Source organism: Tamandua tetradactyla, chromosome 2, assembly GCF_023851605.1.
Source record: "Tamandua tetradactyla isolate mTamTet1 chromosome 2, mTamTet1.pri, whole genome shotgun sequence".
Classification (NCBI taxonomy): Eukaryota; Metazoa; Chordata; class Mammalia; order Pilosa; family Myrmecophagidae; genus Tamandua; species Tamandua tetradactyla.
In genome coordinates this window covers 19,238,583-19,256,246 of record NC_135328.1, presented here as the reverse complement: position 1 = coordinate 19,256,246, position 17,664 = coordinate 19,238,583, and the positions used below count along the sequence as shown (strand labels likewise).

Genomic DNA, 17,664 nt, shown 5'->3' with positions numbered 1-17,664 from the left:
AAAGCTCTCTCTAGAGTTAGAGCCAATTGTTTTTCTCTAATGACTTAGAGGAAGGGTTGCCTGAAGCTATCCTGAGAACTGCAAGTCTATTTATCATCTTTTTCTTTGCTTCATGGATGATATCCAACTTGCAGCTTTGACTGGCCTTAGAGGGACAGGTACGCTGATTGTTTCTGTGCTACAGTGAGCAACATCAGTAAGAAGAGCTGGCTGTTTTCTAGTATTGTAAATGCAATGATTAAGCAATTATAAAACTATACTCATACCTTTTAAAACTCATCCCCCACTCAAAATTTATTTATCAAGCTAATCTAGTTGCAACAGAACATAGTGAATGGTGTAAATGAAACATGGTATAGATGCTGAGAACCTCCATCACTTGGAAAGTTGTGAGAATATATAATTGACAGTTTGCAATGGAAAACAACACAACTCTTAATAGAGAATGAAGAGATTTGGAATAAGACCAAGAGTTAAGTGCCTGGCTAGGGTGTCAGAATCTGAGGGCGAGATGTCATTTTCTCAGTGAAAAAGAACACTTCTCCTGGAAAGAGTCCAGTTTATTAATTCCTGAAGAAATGATAGGCAAGGCCTTTTATAAAAAAGAAAGCTATTGTGTTTTGTTTTTTTTAATATAGAGAAGCAAAGAACAGCATTGCTTCCAATTTCTTGCTTCACCTCTCTTCCTGACTTTTTACCTTTGTTCTTTTTTGCCAGGTTTCTAGCCAACACCACTTTCAGAGGCCTCAGTGGGACCATCAGAGTGAAAGGTTCCACCATCATCAGCTCAGAAAACAACTTTTTCATTTGGAATCTGCAACATGACCCCATGGGAAAGCCAATGTGGACCCGCCTGGGCAGCTGGCAGGGAGGAAAGATCATCATGGACTATGGGATATGGCCAGAGCAGCCCCAGAGGCACAAAACCCACTTCCAATACCCAAGTAAGCTGCACTTGCGAGTGGTTACCCTGATCGAGCACCCATTTGTCTTCACACGGGAGGTAGATGATGAAGGCTTGTGCCCTGCTGGCCAACTCTGCTTAGACCCAATGACAAGTGACTCCTCCATATTGGACGACCTTTTCAGCAGCCTCCATAGCAGTAATGATACAGTGCCCATCAAATTCAAGAAGTGCTGCTATGGATATTGCATTGATCTGCTGGAAAAGCTAGCAGAAGACATGAATTTTGACTTTGACCTCTATATTGTTGGGGATGGAAAGTATGGAGCCTGGAAAAATGGGCACTGGACTGGGCTGGTGGGTGATCTCTTGAGTGGGACAGCCCACATGGCAGTTACATCGTTCAGTATCAATACTGCACGAAGCCAGGTGATAGATTTCACTAGTCCTTTCTTCTCCACCAGCTTGGGTATCTTAGTGAGGACCCGAGACACAGCAGCTCCTATTGGAGCCTTCATGTGGCCACTTCACTGGACAATGTGGTTGGGGATTTTTGTGGCTCTGCACATCACTGCCATCTTCCTCACTCTTTATGAATGGAAGAGCCCCTTTGGTATGACTCCCAAGGGACGGAACAGAAGTAAAGTCTTCTCCTTCTCTTCAGCTTTGAATGTCTGTTATGCCCTCTTGTTTGGTAGAACAGTAGCTATGAAACCTCCAAAATGCTGGACTGGAAGGTTTCTAATGAATCTTTGGGCCATTTTCTGTATGTTTTGCCTTTCTACATACACGGCAAACTTGGCTGCTGTTATGGTAGGTGAGAAGATCTATGAAGAGCTTTCTGGAATACATGACCCTAAGGTAATACTTCTTTTTTATTCTAGCTTTCTTTATTGCCTATCAAAACTCATTTATTATGTCTTATGCTGTAGAGTGTCTGTGTTCTTCCATGTAGTACAAGAATATTATCTCAGTCAACTAAAGAGACTGGTAAAAAAAAGCTATTGCTTGCTTGAACTAAATATTTAATTGCATTATTGAATGAAACAAACCAAAAAAAAAAAAGAATGAGTGGTTTTAGGAGGTTTTTATTCTTTCTGGTAGAAACATCTATTAATGCAGTTTTTCCTTGTATTATTTGATCATCTGACAGAATGGATGTTCAGAATAATCAGGTCTAATTTCTCTTGCATAAATCATTTTTACCCAAAGCAGGCTTCATAAAATTATTTTGTGTAACTTAGGAATTAATGGGAGTAAATAGTAGCATTTTAATTTTAAATAGCAAAGAACCCTTTTTCACCATCATATTAGTTTCCTAAGCCTTCCATAACAATTGTACACAAACTTGGGGGCTTAAACAGAAATTTATTATCTCTCAGTTCTGCAGGCCCCTTTCCTCTTCCTTGCCTCTTCCACCTTCTGGTGGTTCTAGGCATTCCTTGGCTTATGTTTACTTGACCCTAATCCCCGCCTCCATCTTCACATGACCTTCTCTTTCTTTTTTGTCTGAGTCTTCTCTTGCATCTCTTTTAAGGATTCTTGTCCTAGGATTTAGGGCCCACCCAGATAATCCAGATTGATCTCATCTTGATATCCTTAATTTAATTACATCGGCATAGACTTTTGCTTTCCATAAGCTCACGTTCACAGATCTTAGGGACCAAACGTGGACAAATCATTTCGGGGCCACCATTCAACCCATTACAACAATTAAAAGCAGCAAATTGGAAAGAACTAACATTTTCTCACAAGCATCCAAAATCAGCTGCTAGGGAACTCAGTAGGTATAAAACAAAGAGTACTGAACTAACTGAGGCGGTAGGTTTGTCTAGTTGAAGACAAGGTGTTGGTGGTGTCCATACAGAATAAGGAAACTGTACCGTTGGCTATCTTGGGTTAGACGGAGGGTGCCAGAAGTCACATTACAATATCTGAGAAAGCTAAAAGGAATTGTAACTATCTAGGCTGCATTTGAAATTCTAGACATCTAATCCTAAGTATGGAAAGGAGGGGAAGATGGTGATGCAGGAAAACAGATAAAGCAGTGGTGAAGCAATGTCTGTGTTGTTTCTGGATAGAAACAAGGCTCTTTTCAGTAACTGAGGATATAGAAAACCTAGTCTGATCTGGTGGGAGTAGAGGGAAAGGACTATCAACAACCAAGGCAATTGGAATGGGATTCAAGTCATGATGGGGGATGGAATGTGGAGCCAGAGCAGACGTGTGTGTTCCAACGCATGGAACACATCTACTGGAGGTTGGAGAAAGCTGAAATTCAGTGAGCACACCTGGGACACACCATGTTTAAAGCAACTTGAGCTAAGTTGAGCATTTATTTCAATTTGTGAAATGTCCATTCAGTCTTTTCAAATACCCCTTATCATGACAAGTCTCCAAGTATTGAACAATTTGCTGTAGATTTCTATTAAGCATTAAAACATGAATTTCATAGAGCGTCAATAAATAGGAAATTGCAACACTCTTTAGCAAATAATGGAGTAGCCCAGAGAGCTAGTGGCAGCTTTAGAGAATTCTCATAGGTAATTGGTTTAGGACGTAAGGTCTATTTTGCAACCGTAAGAACGCAAGTTGCCATAGTCTGCAAACCTGGCAAGTGACATTGCTCTGATGAAAGAATTTAGCTAACAGTGGCTCATTAATTGGGCAAGAATTAATGATGCTTCTTACTGAACACTTAGACTTTGTGTTATGACTTAGAATTCAGTAAAAACAAATGAGTTGTTTAGCATAAAGAGCATCACCCTAAAGAGAGGTTTTGGTAATGTTTCCGCATCTCTGTTTTGTACCCATAATAGCAGCTCCAGCAGCCTGTGGCTCTCCCTAAGGTTTACTGCCTCACTACACTCTTACTCAGATTTTTTGCAAGAATCTTGCTAATGTGGCTCCTAAATTACAAATTTAAGTGAAAACAATTCAGTCTTGTCTAGTTCAAAAAATAATATAATATATACCCCGTTGTAGAAATTCCAAACTATTTTCCTATATGAAAACCTTAACACAGTACTGACTAGAGTTTAATTAACGAGAAACAAAGATCACCAAAACTGAGTTATGGATCCTATGCATGAGAAATCTTAAGCAATGAATAGTTTAATACTTTTAGAGTATTAAAAGTAAAATAATAAATATAGATCACAAACAGCAATAAACCAAATTTTTATGCATAAGGACTCAATCATTCCATTCCCAACTGTACCAAAAAAAAGGTGAAAATTTTACAAATCTTACCCAGCCCACGAGACGAATTCAGCAGAATTGGACAAAGTTTACTTTATGTTAAAGCCAGTAAGGTCTTGATGAAGTAGAACAGGGATAAATTGAAGTCATTTTCAACTTGATATAAAAAATTGAATTTTCACCAAGATCCAAATACATGTCTGTATCTTTACTAGTATTGGTTCAATGTTAAAATCACTTATTTGGGTTTTTATCAACTAAAGACATCCAGATTATTTGGTTAAGCAATGCTTGACCTCTGGATTCTTGGGAAAAATTGTTGATTGAATTTTTTTTCAATTTCATCCAGATATGCAGTATTGTGTAGATTACATAATGTCCTCACCCTTCCACAGACATATAGGATAATGATAATTTCCTTACCCCATCAATCACTCAGCATCCAGTAATTCCAATGAGGTTTTTTCTCTTCCTTTGGGGTTATATTCTCGCTCTCTTTTTTTGTTGTTTTTTTGTTTTATGTTGTTTTTTTTTTTTGATACAGGAAATTTATTTACTTGTCAGGGATTAATTAAATATTTGTGAAGTTCTGCCTATCAGATGAAATTACTTTCACTTTAAACATATTTTACTTTAGAAAATTGCTAAAGGAAAATCCCAGAAAAATAAGGAAATTCCTAGGTTCTGGGGTAGAAAATTATTACAACTGGGTAATTGTGGATATCACAAAGAGAGGGGAAAGGCTTATAAATCTTCCTCTCTGGAGAAAATGTCTGAAGCTTATATGTCTAGTATTAAATATGGGATAAATATTCCTTTCTCATCATAAATTTAACAGATTGTGCCCTTAGAGGTCACTGAGGAGCCTGTATATTCTCCACAAGCTCCCTCACCTACATCCTTCAATCCCACATCCTCCATTTATAGCATTATGTCCAATTAACTCAGCTGATGAGTCAATTAAAACCATTTTGTGGCTGAGAGAAATCAGAAGTAACAACAATAAAGAAGGTCCAAAATTAAGGTAAATTGCTTCAGGCTTTATAAATGCCTCCCTCACTCTCCACGTGTAAGGAACTGGGAATCCATCGGGATTTGTAGAATTAGTAGACACTGCTTTCACAAAAGCTCATTCCGATGGGAGGTGAAGTACTCAGATGTCATCCTAGTATAACTGATGTGGGTTGATACTCCTTAGATTCTGAAAGCTATAGTTTGGGTTTTACTTAACATATGTAAATGGATGTTAAGATGAAAACTGAAAAAAAAAATTTTTTTTAATTAGAGAAGTTGTTGGTTTACAGAAAAGTCGTGTTAAAAATACAACATTCCCATAACCCCCCTGTTGTTGACACTTTGCATTAATACAGTACATTTTTTACAATTGATGAAAGAATACTGACATAGTACTATTAACTATAGTCCATACTTTACATTAGGTATATTTTTGTCATATACCACCCTATTGTTAACACCTTATAATAGTGTTGCGCATTTGTTATAATTCGTGAAAGCAGATTCTTATACTTGTACAGTTAGCCGCAGTCCATCATCTAAAGCAGGGCTCACTGTGTTATACAGTCCCATGATTTATCTTCTAATTTTCATTCTAATAACATCCATGACCCAAAATGTCCCCTTTCAACCACATTTACATGCATGATTCATCATAGTTAATTACAGTCACGTTAATGTGCTGCCATCACTACCATCCATTTCCAAACCTTTACAGTCAACCTAAATAGAAATTCTGTACAAATTTGGCATCAACTCCCCCTTCTCTAACCCTAATCTATCCCGGGGTAACCTATATTCTTGATCGTCTCTATGAGTTTGCTTATTATAATTTGTTCATACCCGTGAGACATGCAATATTTGTTCTTTTGTGCCTGGATTATTTCATTCAACATAATGTCCTCAAGGTTCATCCACGTTGTCACATGCATATGGTATTCATTCCTTTTTATAGCTGAATAATATTCAGTCACATATATATATCAAAGTTTGATTATCCATTTAACCCACCTGGGTTTCTTCCATCTTTTGGCAATTATCAATAATGCTGGTATGAACACTGGTGTCTGAATATTTGTATGAGTCCCTGCTGTCAGTTCTTCTGGGTATTATACCTAGTAATGGGATTGCCAGGTCATATGATAATTCTCTACTTAGCTTTCTCAGGAACTGCCAAACTGCCTTTCACAGCAGCTGCACCATTTTACATTCCCACCAGCATTGCCCCACATCCTTTCCAACACTTGTAATTTTTTTATTTTTTAATAATAACCATTCTAGTGGGTGTGAAATGATATCTCACTGTGGTTTTGATATGCATTTCCTTAATGGCAAGTGATGTTGGGCATCTTTTCATGTATTTTTAGCCATTTGTATACCCTCTCTGGAAAAATGTCAAGTCTTTTGCCCAATTTTATAATTGGGTTGTTTGTCTTTTTGCTGTTGAGTTGTAGGGTTTCTTTATATATTCTGTATATTAAACCCTTAACAGATAAGTGGTTTCCAAATATTTTCTTCCATTGAGTAGGCTGTCTCTTCACTTTTGTGACAAAGTCCTTTGAAGCACAAAAGTTTTTAATTTTTGAGGCAGCCCCATGTATCTATTTTTTCTTTCATTGGTTGTGCTTTGGGTGTAATATCTAAGAAACCATTACCTACATGGTCCTGAAGATGCCCTACATTTTCTCTAGGAGTTTTATAGTCCTGGCTCTTAAATTAAGGTCTTTGATCCATTTTAAGTTCATTTTTGTCTATAGTGTGAGATAGGGGTCTTCTGTCATTCTTTTGCATATGGATATTCAGTTTTCCTAGCACCATTTGTTGAAGAGGCTATTTTTTCCCATTCATGTGGACTTGGCAGCCTTGTCAAAAATCAATTGGCCATTGGTAAGAGGGTCTATTTCTGAACTCTCAATTAGATTCCATGGGTCAATGTATCTGTCCTTGTGCCAATACCGCACTGTTTTGATCACTGTAGCTTGGTAACATGCTTTAAATTCACAAGTGTGAGTCCTCCAACTTCATTCTTCTTTTTCAAGATGTTTTTGGCTATTTGGGACTCCTTACCTTCCAAATAAATTTGCTAATTGGCTTTTCCATTTCTGCAAAGTGGGCTTTGGAATTTTGGTTGAGATTGTGTTGAATCTGTAAGAATCTATAAAACATTTTTGGGTAGAATTGACATCTGAATGATATTTAGTCTTCCAATCCATGAACATGAAATGTCAACATTATTTATTTAGATTTTCTTTGATTTCTTTTAGTAATGTTTTGTAGTTTTCTGTGTACAATTCTTTATGTCCTTGTCACATGTATATGGTATTCAATCATTTTTATAGCTGAATAATTTATTTCCCTGATAGCAATCTTCTAATTGCTATAGTCAATGGATTTTTTTCTTGACTTCCTCCTCAGCTTGCTCATTACTAGTATAGAGAAACACTACTGATTTTTGCATGTTAATCTTGTATACTGCCACTTTGCTAAATTTATTAGCTCTAGTAGCTTTGTTCTCATTTATTGTTACTTGCTCTATATAGGATCATGTCATCTGCAAATAATGAAAGTTTTACATCTTCCTTTTCAATTCGGCTACCTTTATTCCTTTTTCTTGCCTAATTGTTCTGTCTAGAACTCCCAGCTCAATGTTGCATGAAAGTGGTGACAGTGGGCATCCTTGTCTTCTTCCAAATCTTAGAGGGAATGGTTCAGTCTTTCGTGATTATGACATTCACTGAGGGTTTTTCAAGTATGCTCTTTATCATGTTGAAGAAGATTCTTTCTGTTCCTATTTTCTAAGCGTTTTTATCAGGAAAGGATGCTGGATTTTGTCAAATGCCTTTTCTGCATCAATTGAGATGATCTTGTGTTTTTTCCCTTTCATTTAGTTGATGTGATGTATTAAATTAATTGATTTTCTTATGTTGAACCATGCTTTCATACCTGGGATAAAACCCACTTTATCATGGTTTATAATTCTTCTGATGTGCTGTTGGATTTTATTTGCATGTATTTTGTTGAGGATTTTTGTATCAGTATTCATTAGAAAAATTGGTCTGTAGTTTTCTTTTCTTGTAGTATCTTTATCTGGCTTTGGGATTAGCCATCGAGTTTGGCCTGATAGAACGAATTATGTGGTGTTGCCACCTCTTCAATTTTTGGAAGAGTTTGAACAGGATTGGTATTTATTCTTCTTGAAATGATTGGTAGAATTCACCTATGAAGCCATCTTTGGGTTCTTCTTTGTTGAGAGGTTTTTGATGACTGACTCTATTTCTGCTTGTGTTTATTCTCTTGAGGTTTTCTGTTTCTTGTAGGGTCAATGTAAGTTGCTGATGTGCGTCTAGGTGCTTGTCCATTTCATGTAAGTTATCTAGTTTGTTGGCATTTAGTTTTCCACAGTATCTTCTTATGATCCTTTTATTTCTGTGAGTGAGTAGTGATTCCTCACCCCACCCCCACCATTTCTGATTTTATTTACTTGAGCCTTCTTTCTTTTTTTCTTTGTAAGTCTTGCTAAGGGTTTGTCAGATTTATTGATCTTTTCAAATTGCAAAATTTTGATTTTGTTAATTCTCTCTATTGATTTTTTTATTCTCTATTTCACTTCTCATTTTTATTTCTTTCCTTCTGCTTAGTTTGGGGTTAATTTGCTGTTCTTTTTCTTGTTCTTCCACCTAACTCCAGTTAGATCTTTGATTCTAGCTTGTATTAGCTAGGGTTCTCTAGAGGAAAAGAATCAGTAGGAGATACATATAATATAAAATTTATGAAAGTGTCTCACATAACCATGGGAATGTAGAGTCCAAGGTCTGTAAGGCAGGCAGCAAGCTGACAACTCTGATGAAGGTCCTCAGTGAACTCTCAGGAGAAGCTGACTGGACAGCCATGGGAATGGAAGGGTCCAAGGTCTGTAGGGCAGGCTGCAAGCTGGTAAGTGTGATGAAGTTCCTCAGTGAACTCTCAGGAGAAGCTGACTGGACAGCCATGGGAATGGAAGAGTCCAAAATCCATAGGACAGATTGTGAAGCTGGCAACTCCGATGAAGGGTCTGGATGAACTCCACAGGAGAGGTTCACTGGCTGAAGCAGGAAGAGTGACTATCTCTTCTAAATCCTCCTCAAAAGCCTTCCAGTGATTAAATTAAGCATCGCTCATTGCAAAAGACACTCCCCTTAGCTGATTACAAATGCAGTCAATCTGTAGATGCAGCCAATGTGATCATGATTTAAGGCCATGAAATGTCCTCATAGCAACAGACAGTCCAGTGCTTCCCCAACCAGACAACTGGGCACCACCACCTGGCCAAGTTGACACATGAACCTGGCCATGACATAGCTCTTTATTTTTTTTAATGCAAGCCTACAGGGCTATAAATGTCCTTCTCAGTGCTGCCTTCAGTGTGTCTGATAAGTTTTGAAATGTTGTGTTCTCATTTCCATTCATCTCAAGACATTTGCTGATTTCTCTTGCTGCTGCTTCTTTGACCCACTGATTGTTTAAGAGACTGTTAGTTATTTAACGCCCATATATTTGTAGATTTTCTAGTTCTCTGCCTGTTATTGATTTCCAGCTTTATTCTATTATGGTCAAAGAAGATGCTTTGTATGATGCTAACCTTTCTAAATTTATTGAGACTTGTTTTGTGACCCAACATGTGGTCTATCCTGGAGAACCACCCATGTGCACTTGAGAAGAATATATGTCCTGATGTTTGGGACTGAAAAATATCAAATGTTTATTGATATTCTAGATCTTGTATCTATTAGTAAGAGTTGTATATTGAAGTCTCCAACTATTATTGTAGATGAATCTGTTACTCCCTTCAGTTTTGCCAGTGTTTGCCACATGTATTTTGGGGTACCATGGTTAGGTCCATAAATATTTATGACTGTTATTTCTTCTTGGTGGATTGCTCCTGTTATTAATATATAGTGTCCTTCTTTACCTCTTATAACAGTTTTTTATTTAAACTCTATTTTGTCTAATATTAGTATAGCTACCCCAGCCTTTTTTTATTACTATTTGCATGGAATATTTTTTCTGTCCTTTCGCTTTCACACTGTTTGTGTCTTTGGATCTAAAGTAAGTCTCTTACCGACAACATATATTTGGTTTGTGCTTTTTTATCCATTCTGTCAACCTGTGTCTTTGGATTAGGGAGTTTAATCCATTAAAATTCAATGTTATTGCTGTAAATGTAGTACTTACTTTAGCCATTGTGTCCTTTTTTTTTTGTATGTCATATCTTTTTAATGTCTCTTCCCTTTTTGCAACCTCCTTTTCTTTGTAGTTGAACTTTTGTGATGAATCTGACTGATCCCTTTCTCATTTCTGTTTCTGTATATTTTTTTAACTACTTTCTTTGTGATTACCCTGGGGTTTATATTACACAACTTACTTCTATAACCTACCAGTTTGAAAAGATACCAACTTAGCATCAATGGCATATATATTCTTTGCTCCCATATCACTCTTTTTCTCCTTTTTATGTGGTTTTTGTCCCACTTTACCACTTTATATTTTGCATGTCTGTTATCAGGAAATATGCCTGTTCCAGTTTGAAACTCCTGTGTAAACCAGAAAAGCCATGTTCTTTAATCGTGACTCAATGTTGTAGAGTGGGATCTGTTTCGTTACGTGGTTTCCATGGAGATGTCACATACCCAATTGCGGGTGGGACCTTCTGATTAGGTGATTTCCGTGGAGATGTATCTCTGCCCATTAAAGGTGGATCTTAATGCACCTACTAGAGTCCTTTAAGAGGGCACCATTTTGGAAAGAGTAGACAGAGCCAACAGAATGAGCTGTCACAGCAAGAGACCTTTGGAGATGCCGAAGGAAAGTGCCTCTGGAGAAGTCTTATGAAACGAGAAGCTAGGAGAGAAAGTAGCAGACAGTTCCATGTGCCCTCCTAGCTGAGAAAGAAACCCTGAATGTCATCGACCTTTTCTTGAGTCAAGATATTTTTCCCTGGATGCCTTAGTTTGGATGTTCTTTTGGCCTCAGAACTGTAAACTTTGTGACTGAATAAATTCCCTTTATAAAAGCTGATCCATTTCTGATATGTTGCATTCATGCAGCTTTAACAAATTATGACAATGCCCTTTACTTGTTAAATTGTATTGATTCCTATATGAATTAAGGAATATAGCTGTATACTGAGGATACAGTACTTTTGAGTTTTGCATTTACCATTTTAATTACCCTGACTGATGATCTTCATTTCTTCATACAACTACAAGCCACTCTCTCCCATCTTTTCCTTTCAACCTGCAGAACACCCTTTAGTGATTCTTGTAGGGCAGATCTCCTATGGAAAAACTCTCTCAGTATCTGTCTATCTGTGAATATTTTAAATTGTCCTTCATTTTTGAAGGACAGTTTTGCTGGATAAAGAATATTTGACTAACAGCTCTTTTTCAGTATCTTAAGTATATCATACCACTGCTTTCTGGCCTCCTGTGGTTTCTGAGAAGAAATTCGAACTTAGTTCTTATGGAAGATCTCTTGTATGTGATGAATTACTTTTCTCTTACTGTTTTCAGATTCCTCTGTTTATCTTTGGAATTTGGCATTCTGTTTAGTATGTGTCTATGAATAGGTATATTATAATTTATTCTGTTTGGAGTACATTGTGCTTCTTGGGCATGTATATTTATGTCTTTCATAGGAGTTGGAAAGTTTTCAGCTGTTATTTCCTCAAGTATTCTTTTGGTCCCTTTCCCTTCTTTTCTCCTTCTGATACACCCATGATACATATGTTTGTACACTTTATGCTGTCACTCAAATCTCTGTGACACTGCTCAATTTTTTCTGTTCTTTTCTCTTTTTCACTGACTGTATAATTTCAATTTTCCTGTCTTCTAGCTTGCTGATTCTTTCTATCGCCCATTAAAATCTGCTGTTATATGCCTCTAGTGTATTTTTAATCTCTACTATTGTGCCTTTCCTTGCCATAGTTTCTGTTATATTTCTTTTTATACTTCCAAATTCTTCTTTAGGCTAACATATTTTGTTCTTAATATTCTGTCTCTTTATGCATATTTTCCTTCATCTCCTTGAGTTGATTTAGGAGATTTAACGTCGTTGATTAGTTGTTCCAACTTCTGAGTCTCCTCTGAAGTTTTAATTTGTTCCTTTGACTAAGCCATGTCTTCCTGTTTCTTAATATGGCTTGTGATTTTTTTAATCTGATTCCCTTGATGGATTAACTCTAAAGTCCATTTCTCCCTCTTGACTAGGACTTTATTGTTGACTGGCTTTGTTTTAAGGCTCTTCTTTGATGCTTGGTCCAACTTATTCTTGACCTTATGAATAGCCGGCATTAAACTGTTGAGATTTTCTCAGCTCTTCTTCATCTAATTCTTGCCCTGGATATGTGGTGCAATTTTTAAGGTTGCACATTTTGTACAATTGTTTCACCTCCAGAAGAGAGTTTCCCTTTCTCTGTTTCTTCTCTGGGAAACTTGGGCTGTTATTTTTGGTTTTGTGCAGACTTTTCTCCTAAGTTTACAATTTGTTTAAACCTTCCCTTATTCATCGTCCTATTTTCCTTATACTTTTCAGTTCTGGGGCCTGTCCTGTCTTACAGCAGTTCAGTTTAACAGCTTTTTTCCCTCTCTTTCTGTAAGCTTTTCTACCTCCAGTTTGTCCCCTAATCAGTTATCCTTTCCCAGGGAGCCAGATGGGGTCAATCCAGAAAGGTGGGTCACTTCAGAAAAGTCCATTTTACCTTTAGGTGGTACAGGTGACTGATAGTTCTTCCCAGCCTTTCTATGGCTGTCTATTTTTTTTTTCCCTAAGACTTTTTGTATGCCACAGTCCTCAGTGGCTGGTGTCCATCCTGGGTCTGTGGACTTAGGTCCCTGTGCTTAGATATGCACCAAGTTCTAAGTATGCTGTGGTTCGGTCTGCAGTCTCTGCCCATGGTGAGAGGGACCCGGAGCCGTGCTGTCTCTGTGTTGCCCCCAGGTGAGAGGGGCGGGGAAGCAGGAACCACCAACGGTCCAGGATGGACCTGAGATTTTCCTACCTGAGGTTTTTTTTATTTCTTTGATTCAGCATTTATGGAGTTATTCTCTAGTCTTTACCTTCCTCCAGAGTTCACAGCAAGTCCAGTTTGTTCTTTTATTCACTACATCTCTGGGGAGCCTTTTTCAAGTGATGGTTTCATCACCATTTTGACGACATCACCTTTACTCTCTTCTAATACTAAGTAAGGTGAAGAAATTCGGAGGTGCAGAAGTCAAATGATCTGGTTTGCATCAGTTGGGGGAAGATAAATAAACACGAGGGGAAATAACTTAGAAAGTTGCAAACATGCCAAAGTTTAGGTATAAATATAGAACTGTGGACTTATAAAGAAAGGATGCTCATTTTAAACTCACTATATAAGGGGAAAGCTTATTAATAAGGCAAAATTGGTGCATATTCTTGAGGAATATTCAGAAATTAGGCTTACTGGACAGGGGAGGAGAAATGAACATTCCAAGCAAAGAAACAGAATGAATTACTTGGAGGTGAAAAGACAATGCATGATCAGGAGGTATTAGAGAATTCCATTTAGCTGCTGCATTAGATGAAGGGAGGGAGGTGAGATCTAAGCCTAAAAAAGAAAGTTAGGTTCACATAATGGAGAATATTTAACATCAGGCTAGGGAAAGTATTCATCTAACAATACAGGTCTATTGACACTTTGGGACAATAGAATATAGCACAGTGGATCAGTATCCATTTAGTATGACTGCTTTAGCAACAGCAGCAGGACAAGATTGGAAGAGAAAGAGAATGAATGTAAAGTGCAGTTACAGCTGTGATCACCGACAGAAGAAGAAAGGATGTAGGAAATATTGTGGTGATCGAATCAGTAGGACTTGGCAATTAATTGGGTGTGGGAAATACTGAAGAGTCACAATTTCACAGTTACAGGCCTGAGTGTCCAAGATGATGTTACCATTCGGGGAAACAAAAAAGGCAGTTTATGGGCTAGAAAATGTGGTGGTCAGTTTGGTTTCATACATTGCATTTCAAAATCTGTTTGCAGAATGGAAGTGAAATCCAGTAGACATTTGTGGTCATGGAACCAGAGTTCAGGAAAGAGATTGAAGCTAGTGGGAATTCTGGGCAGAGAGATGATGTTGTGTATTGAAGCCCTGGAGAAGTATGAGCTCCCCAAAGAAGAAGTGGTAGAGAGAAAAATGGCTCTTTGAAGGAGGGTGCCAGGCTTAAGGGATCTCAGAGTATTGACAATACAAGACTAGAGAGAAGACAAAGTGGAGAAGATAAGGCGATAAAGGGGCCCTGCTGCAAAGTTATGCATGTCTTTGGGTGTCATTCTATAGAGTGAGTTTTGACATTCTGAGATGGGGATTGGTAGCCTGTCACCTCCCATGTCCAGGTGCTTGCCAGTGGTTACCAAAGAATACAAAGAATACTAGCTGATCCATGCTCAGTCCCAAGCATGAGAATTAGCAAATGTGCCTGCATATGTTTGTGTGTGTGTGAATGGGTGAATGAGTGTGTCTGTGTGTTTTAATGTCTGGTGAAAGTGGATTTATGTGGTTTGCTTTTTATTCCCCAGTATTTTTTAAAATTCCATATTCATTTTTCAAATACGCTTTCAATTCTAATGAGCAGTCTTTCAGTTTTAATGAGTGGAAACATATCATTTACCCAGAATTCACAGATCTCCTATGGTTCTTTGGGGATGTTTATTTTTCTGCTGTCAGGTGAAAACCCTCCAAACCTGAATGAGAGATGACACGTTATATGGAATATTTTTCACACTCTGAAGGTTTGTCCACCCTTAGCTCATTGTCTGTCTCATTTGTTCTTGTACTCTTGTACTCTTTCATCCCCTCATCTTCCAAATATCAGGATGCCCCCCCCCCTTATACCATGCTAACATTTTCATCCTGCTTTTACTATGCACCGCTCAGTTAATGCATCTGAGGCAAATTTTTCCTGTGGTTTCACATCAGTGCCCTTGAACAACCTGCCTCCTTCCCTTCTCTAGCTCTTCTTTAGTTATCTCAAGAAAATTCCCTCATCACTCTGTTATAATTATGAACCCTAAAACTTGGAGAATAACTGCTCCCAGACTTCCCTAGAAGCATTTTCATAAGAAACAAGATGCAAAAAAAATTGATGCCACTAGTCCTCAGAGTTCATCTAAGCACCCAAATCTGGAAAAAAAAAAAGACTTGCAAGAATTTCCATCTACTTTTTCCTTAAACTAACTTTCCTGTTGCATATAACATTTAAAGTTACAATAATAATGGCTTTTACTTCTTGTGTAATTAGTTTATAGTCCCAGCCCTAAATTTTATCTTTGTGGTTTTTGGCATTGGTCTTGGACCCTAAACACCATTTATAAAATATTTCTATGGGAAAATGTGTTTGGGTAAAAACCTATTGACTTATACAGTAAGATTTGTGGTGTGTATTTATACACAGTTTCTCTGTAAATTGAGTCCTGGCTGAGTAAGTATCTGTAATCATGATATCAAATAACTTACAATGAATGTAATAGCTCCATTTTTCTTCTTGATCATAATTGTTTAGCAGGCGGCTATACATTTAACCAATTAATAAAACTGTTAAGAGTTGAGAGTGTGAACATTTTACCACCATTTCAGGATTGAGATTCATTGGCTTCAACCAACTACTTTAAATCAGAAATGAAATTAAAAGCAGAGCACTCTGCAAGGACAGACCTATTTATGATTTGCTCCATGTTGCAGCAGCCAAGGGAGGTTGGGATTTTTTTTCTCTTTTTTTTTCTGATAATGGGTCAGAGGGAAGGAATAATCTTGTTTTTGGCTGTTTCTGCAGATAACCCCCAAGGGAGAGGGACTGGGCTGCTGTGCAAATAAAATTCAGAAGGATGGTTCTGTCCTCACTTAACTAAACTATTTTGGCCAGAATAATTTATTTTACACTAAAACTAATATATGTGGCTTCTCAAAGCCTCCCACTGACTCTTCTGGGAAGAAAGCTCCATGCTTCAAAGCTGTTGAGCTCTTGAAGCATGAAACCATGAAAGCAGAAATTTATGAGTGATATATATTTAATAGAGCTTATTTGGGTATTTCTAGCCATAAATCTAGCACTATTCATTACAGGCAATGCAGAAAACAGAGTAACGTAGACAGATGGAAGCAGTGCCCATTGCCTCATCATCCAAAATCATTTCCTCTTAGCATTTTGGAATGATTGACAGGTGGATAGAAAGTGCAGTATTATTTTACTCAACAAAATTTGCCATCTGGGTTTTTGGTCTAAGGAGAAAATTTTGGCATTCATAGAATCTTACAATCGCTGACATCAACTCTGCTAGAATATAAAACAAGATTCACTGCTCAAATTGTAAAGCATGCTGCAAAATAAAGCCCCACCTCCCCTCACTGAGTTAAATGGAACACTTTGAAAGGCCACATAAGCATTCAAAATGAGCATTCAATGTGCTTTCCAGTTCTTCTTTTCCAGCTTCTCACATAAAACACTCTCTTTATTCCTGCACCTCTAATGTATATTAAAAAATGCCTGCTCCTTAGATGAAAGAGGAGGCTAGTGTCATTTTTGCATAGGCCAACAACAGAGCTGCTTTGGAAGAACCGTCCTGGTAAACATTTGGGTAAATATTAAAAATTAAATAGACCTGCTGTGCAAGCAAGAGCAAAGTTTAACCACAAATATTAAAGCAAGGGACACTGGCATGGCCCAATAGGAAATGAGAAGCATTTCCCAAAATAATAAAACCACCTTTATTGATCTTCATTTAACAGCATGTGGCTGCCCAATAAAATGTATGAATTTGTATAATAAAAACTGGCCACAAAGAACAGAGGGGTGCCGGAATTCCAAGCCAAATAAGACTCTGCAAATGGAGCTTGAGGCGAGGGAAAAGAACACTGAAACACTTCAAACCATTCATTCACTCATTCTTTAATTCATCTGACAACAACAACATCTGTTCCAGGCACCATGCTAGATGGCTGGGAATTTAGCAGTGAGCAAAACAGACACTGTCCTTGCAATGTGGAGTTTAGGGCAAAAGAGAGACATTAATTAAATGAGCGCATAAGTCAGTTAAAGATGTAAACTACGGTAAGTTGCAGCAAAGGAAAATAAAACATAATCAGAGCCTTGCAAGAAACTTGATATGAATGGAGAGTTAGAGGAGCCCTGGTGAGGAAATAAGTTCTGAGCTGAGATCTGAGGGCAGAAAATGAGTTTAAAAAGGTATCAGAGAGAGGGCAGTATATATAGAGGACCTGAGACTGGAGGGAGAGAGGGGCAGTCATTTTCAGTCCAACATGAAGTGACTCCTAAGAGACCGGAGAGTCAGGAAAAGGAGAACAAGAAAAGGACAAGTGACCAGGGAGAGAATTTTGTTCACCAGAAATTTCCTGAAAGAACAGAAATCCAAGAAATACTCTAGTCTGGGAAAAGCTGTACTTCCCCAGGGCTGGAGTTAATATAGCACCTCACCCTATTAAGTAGTTACGAAGATTAAATAAAATAATTCATGTCAAGTGTCT

The 17,664-nt window shown here is 37.7% G+C and overlaps 1 protein-coding gene across 1 annotated transcript in view; it reads left to right on the top strand.

Moving 5' to 3' along the window:
- Positions 1-17,664, top strand: part of GRIN3A (glutamate ionotropic receptor NMDA type subunit 3A) — a 165,745-nt gene that overhangs the window by 63,312 nt on the left and 84,769 nt on the right. The window contains exon 3 of the mRNA XM_077140632.1: positions 718-1,765. Within this exon, the coding sequence (XP_076996747.1) occupies positions 718-1,765 (1,048 nt within the window). The remainder of the gene's footprint in view (positions 1-717; positions 1,766-17,664) is intronic.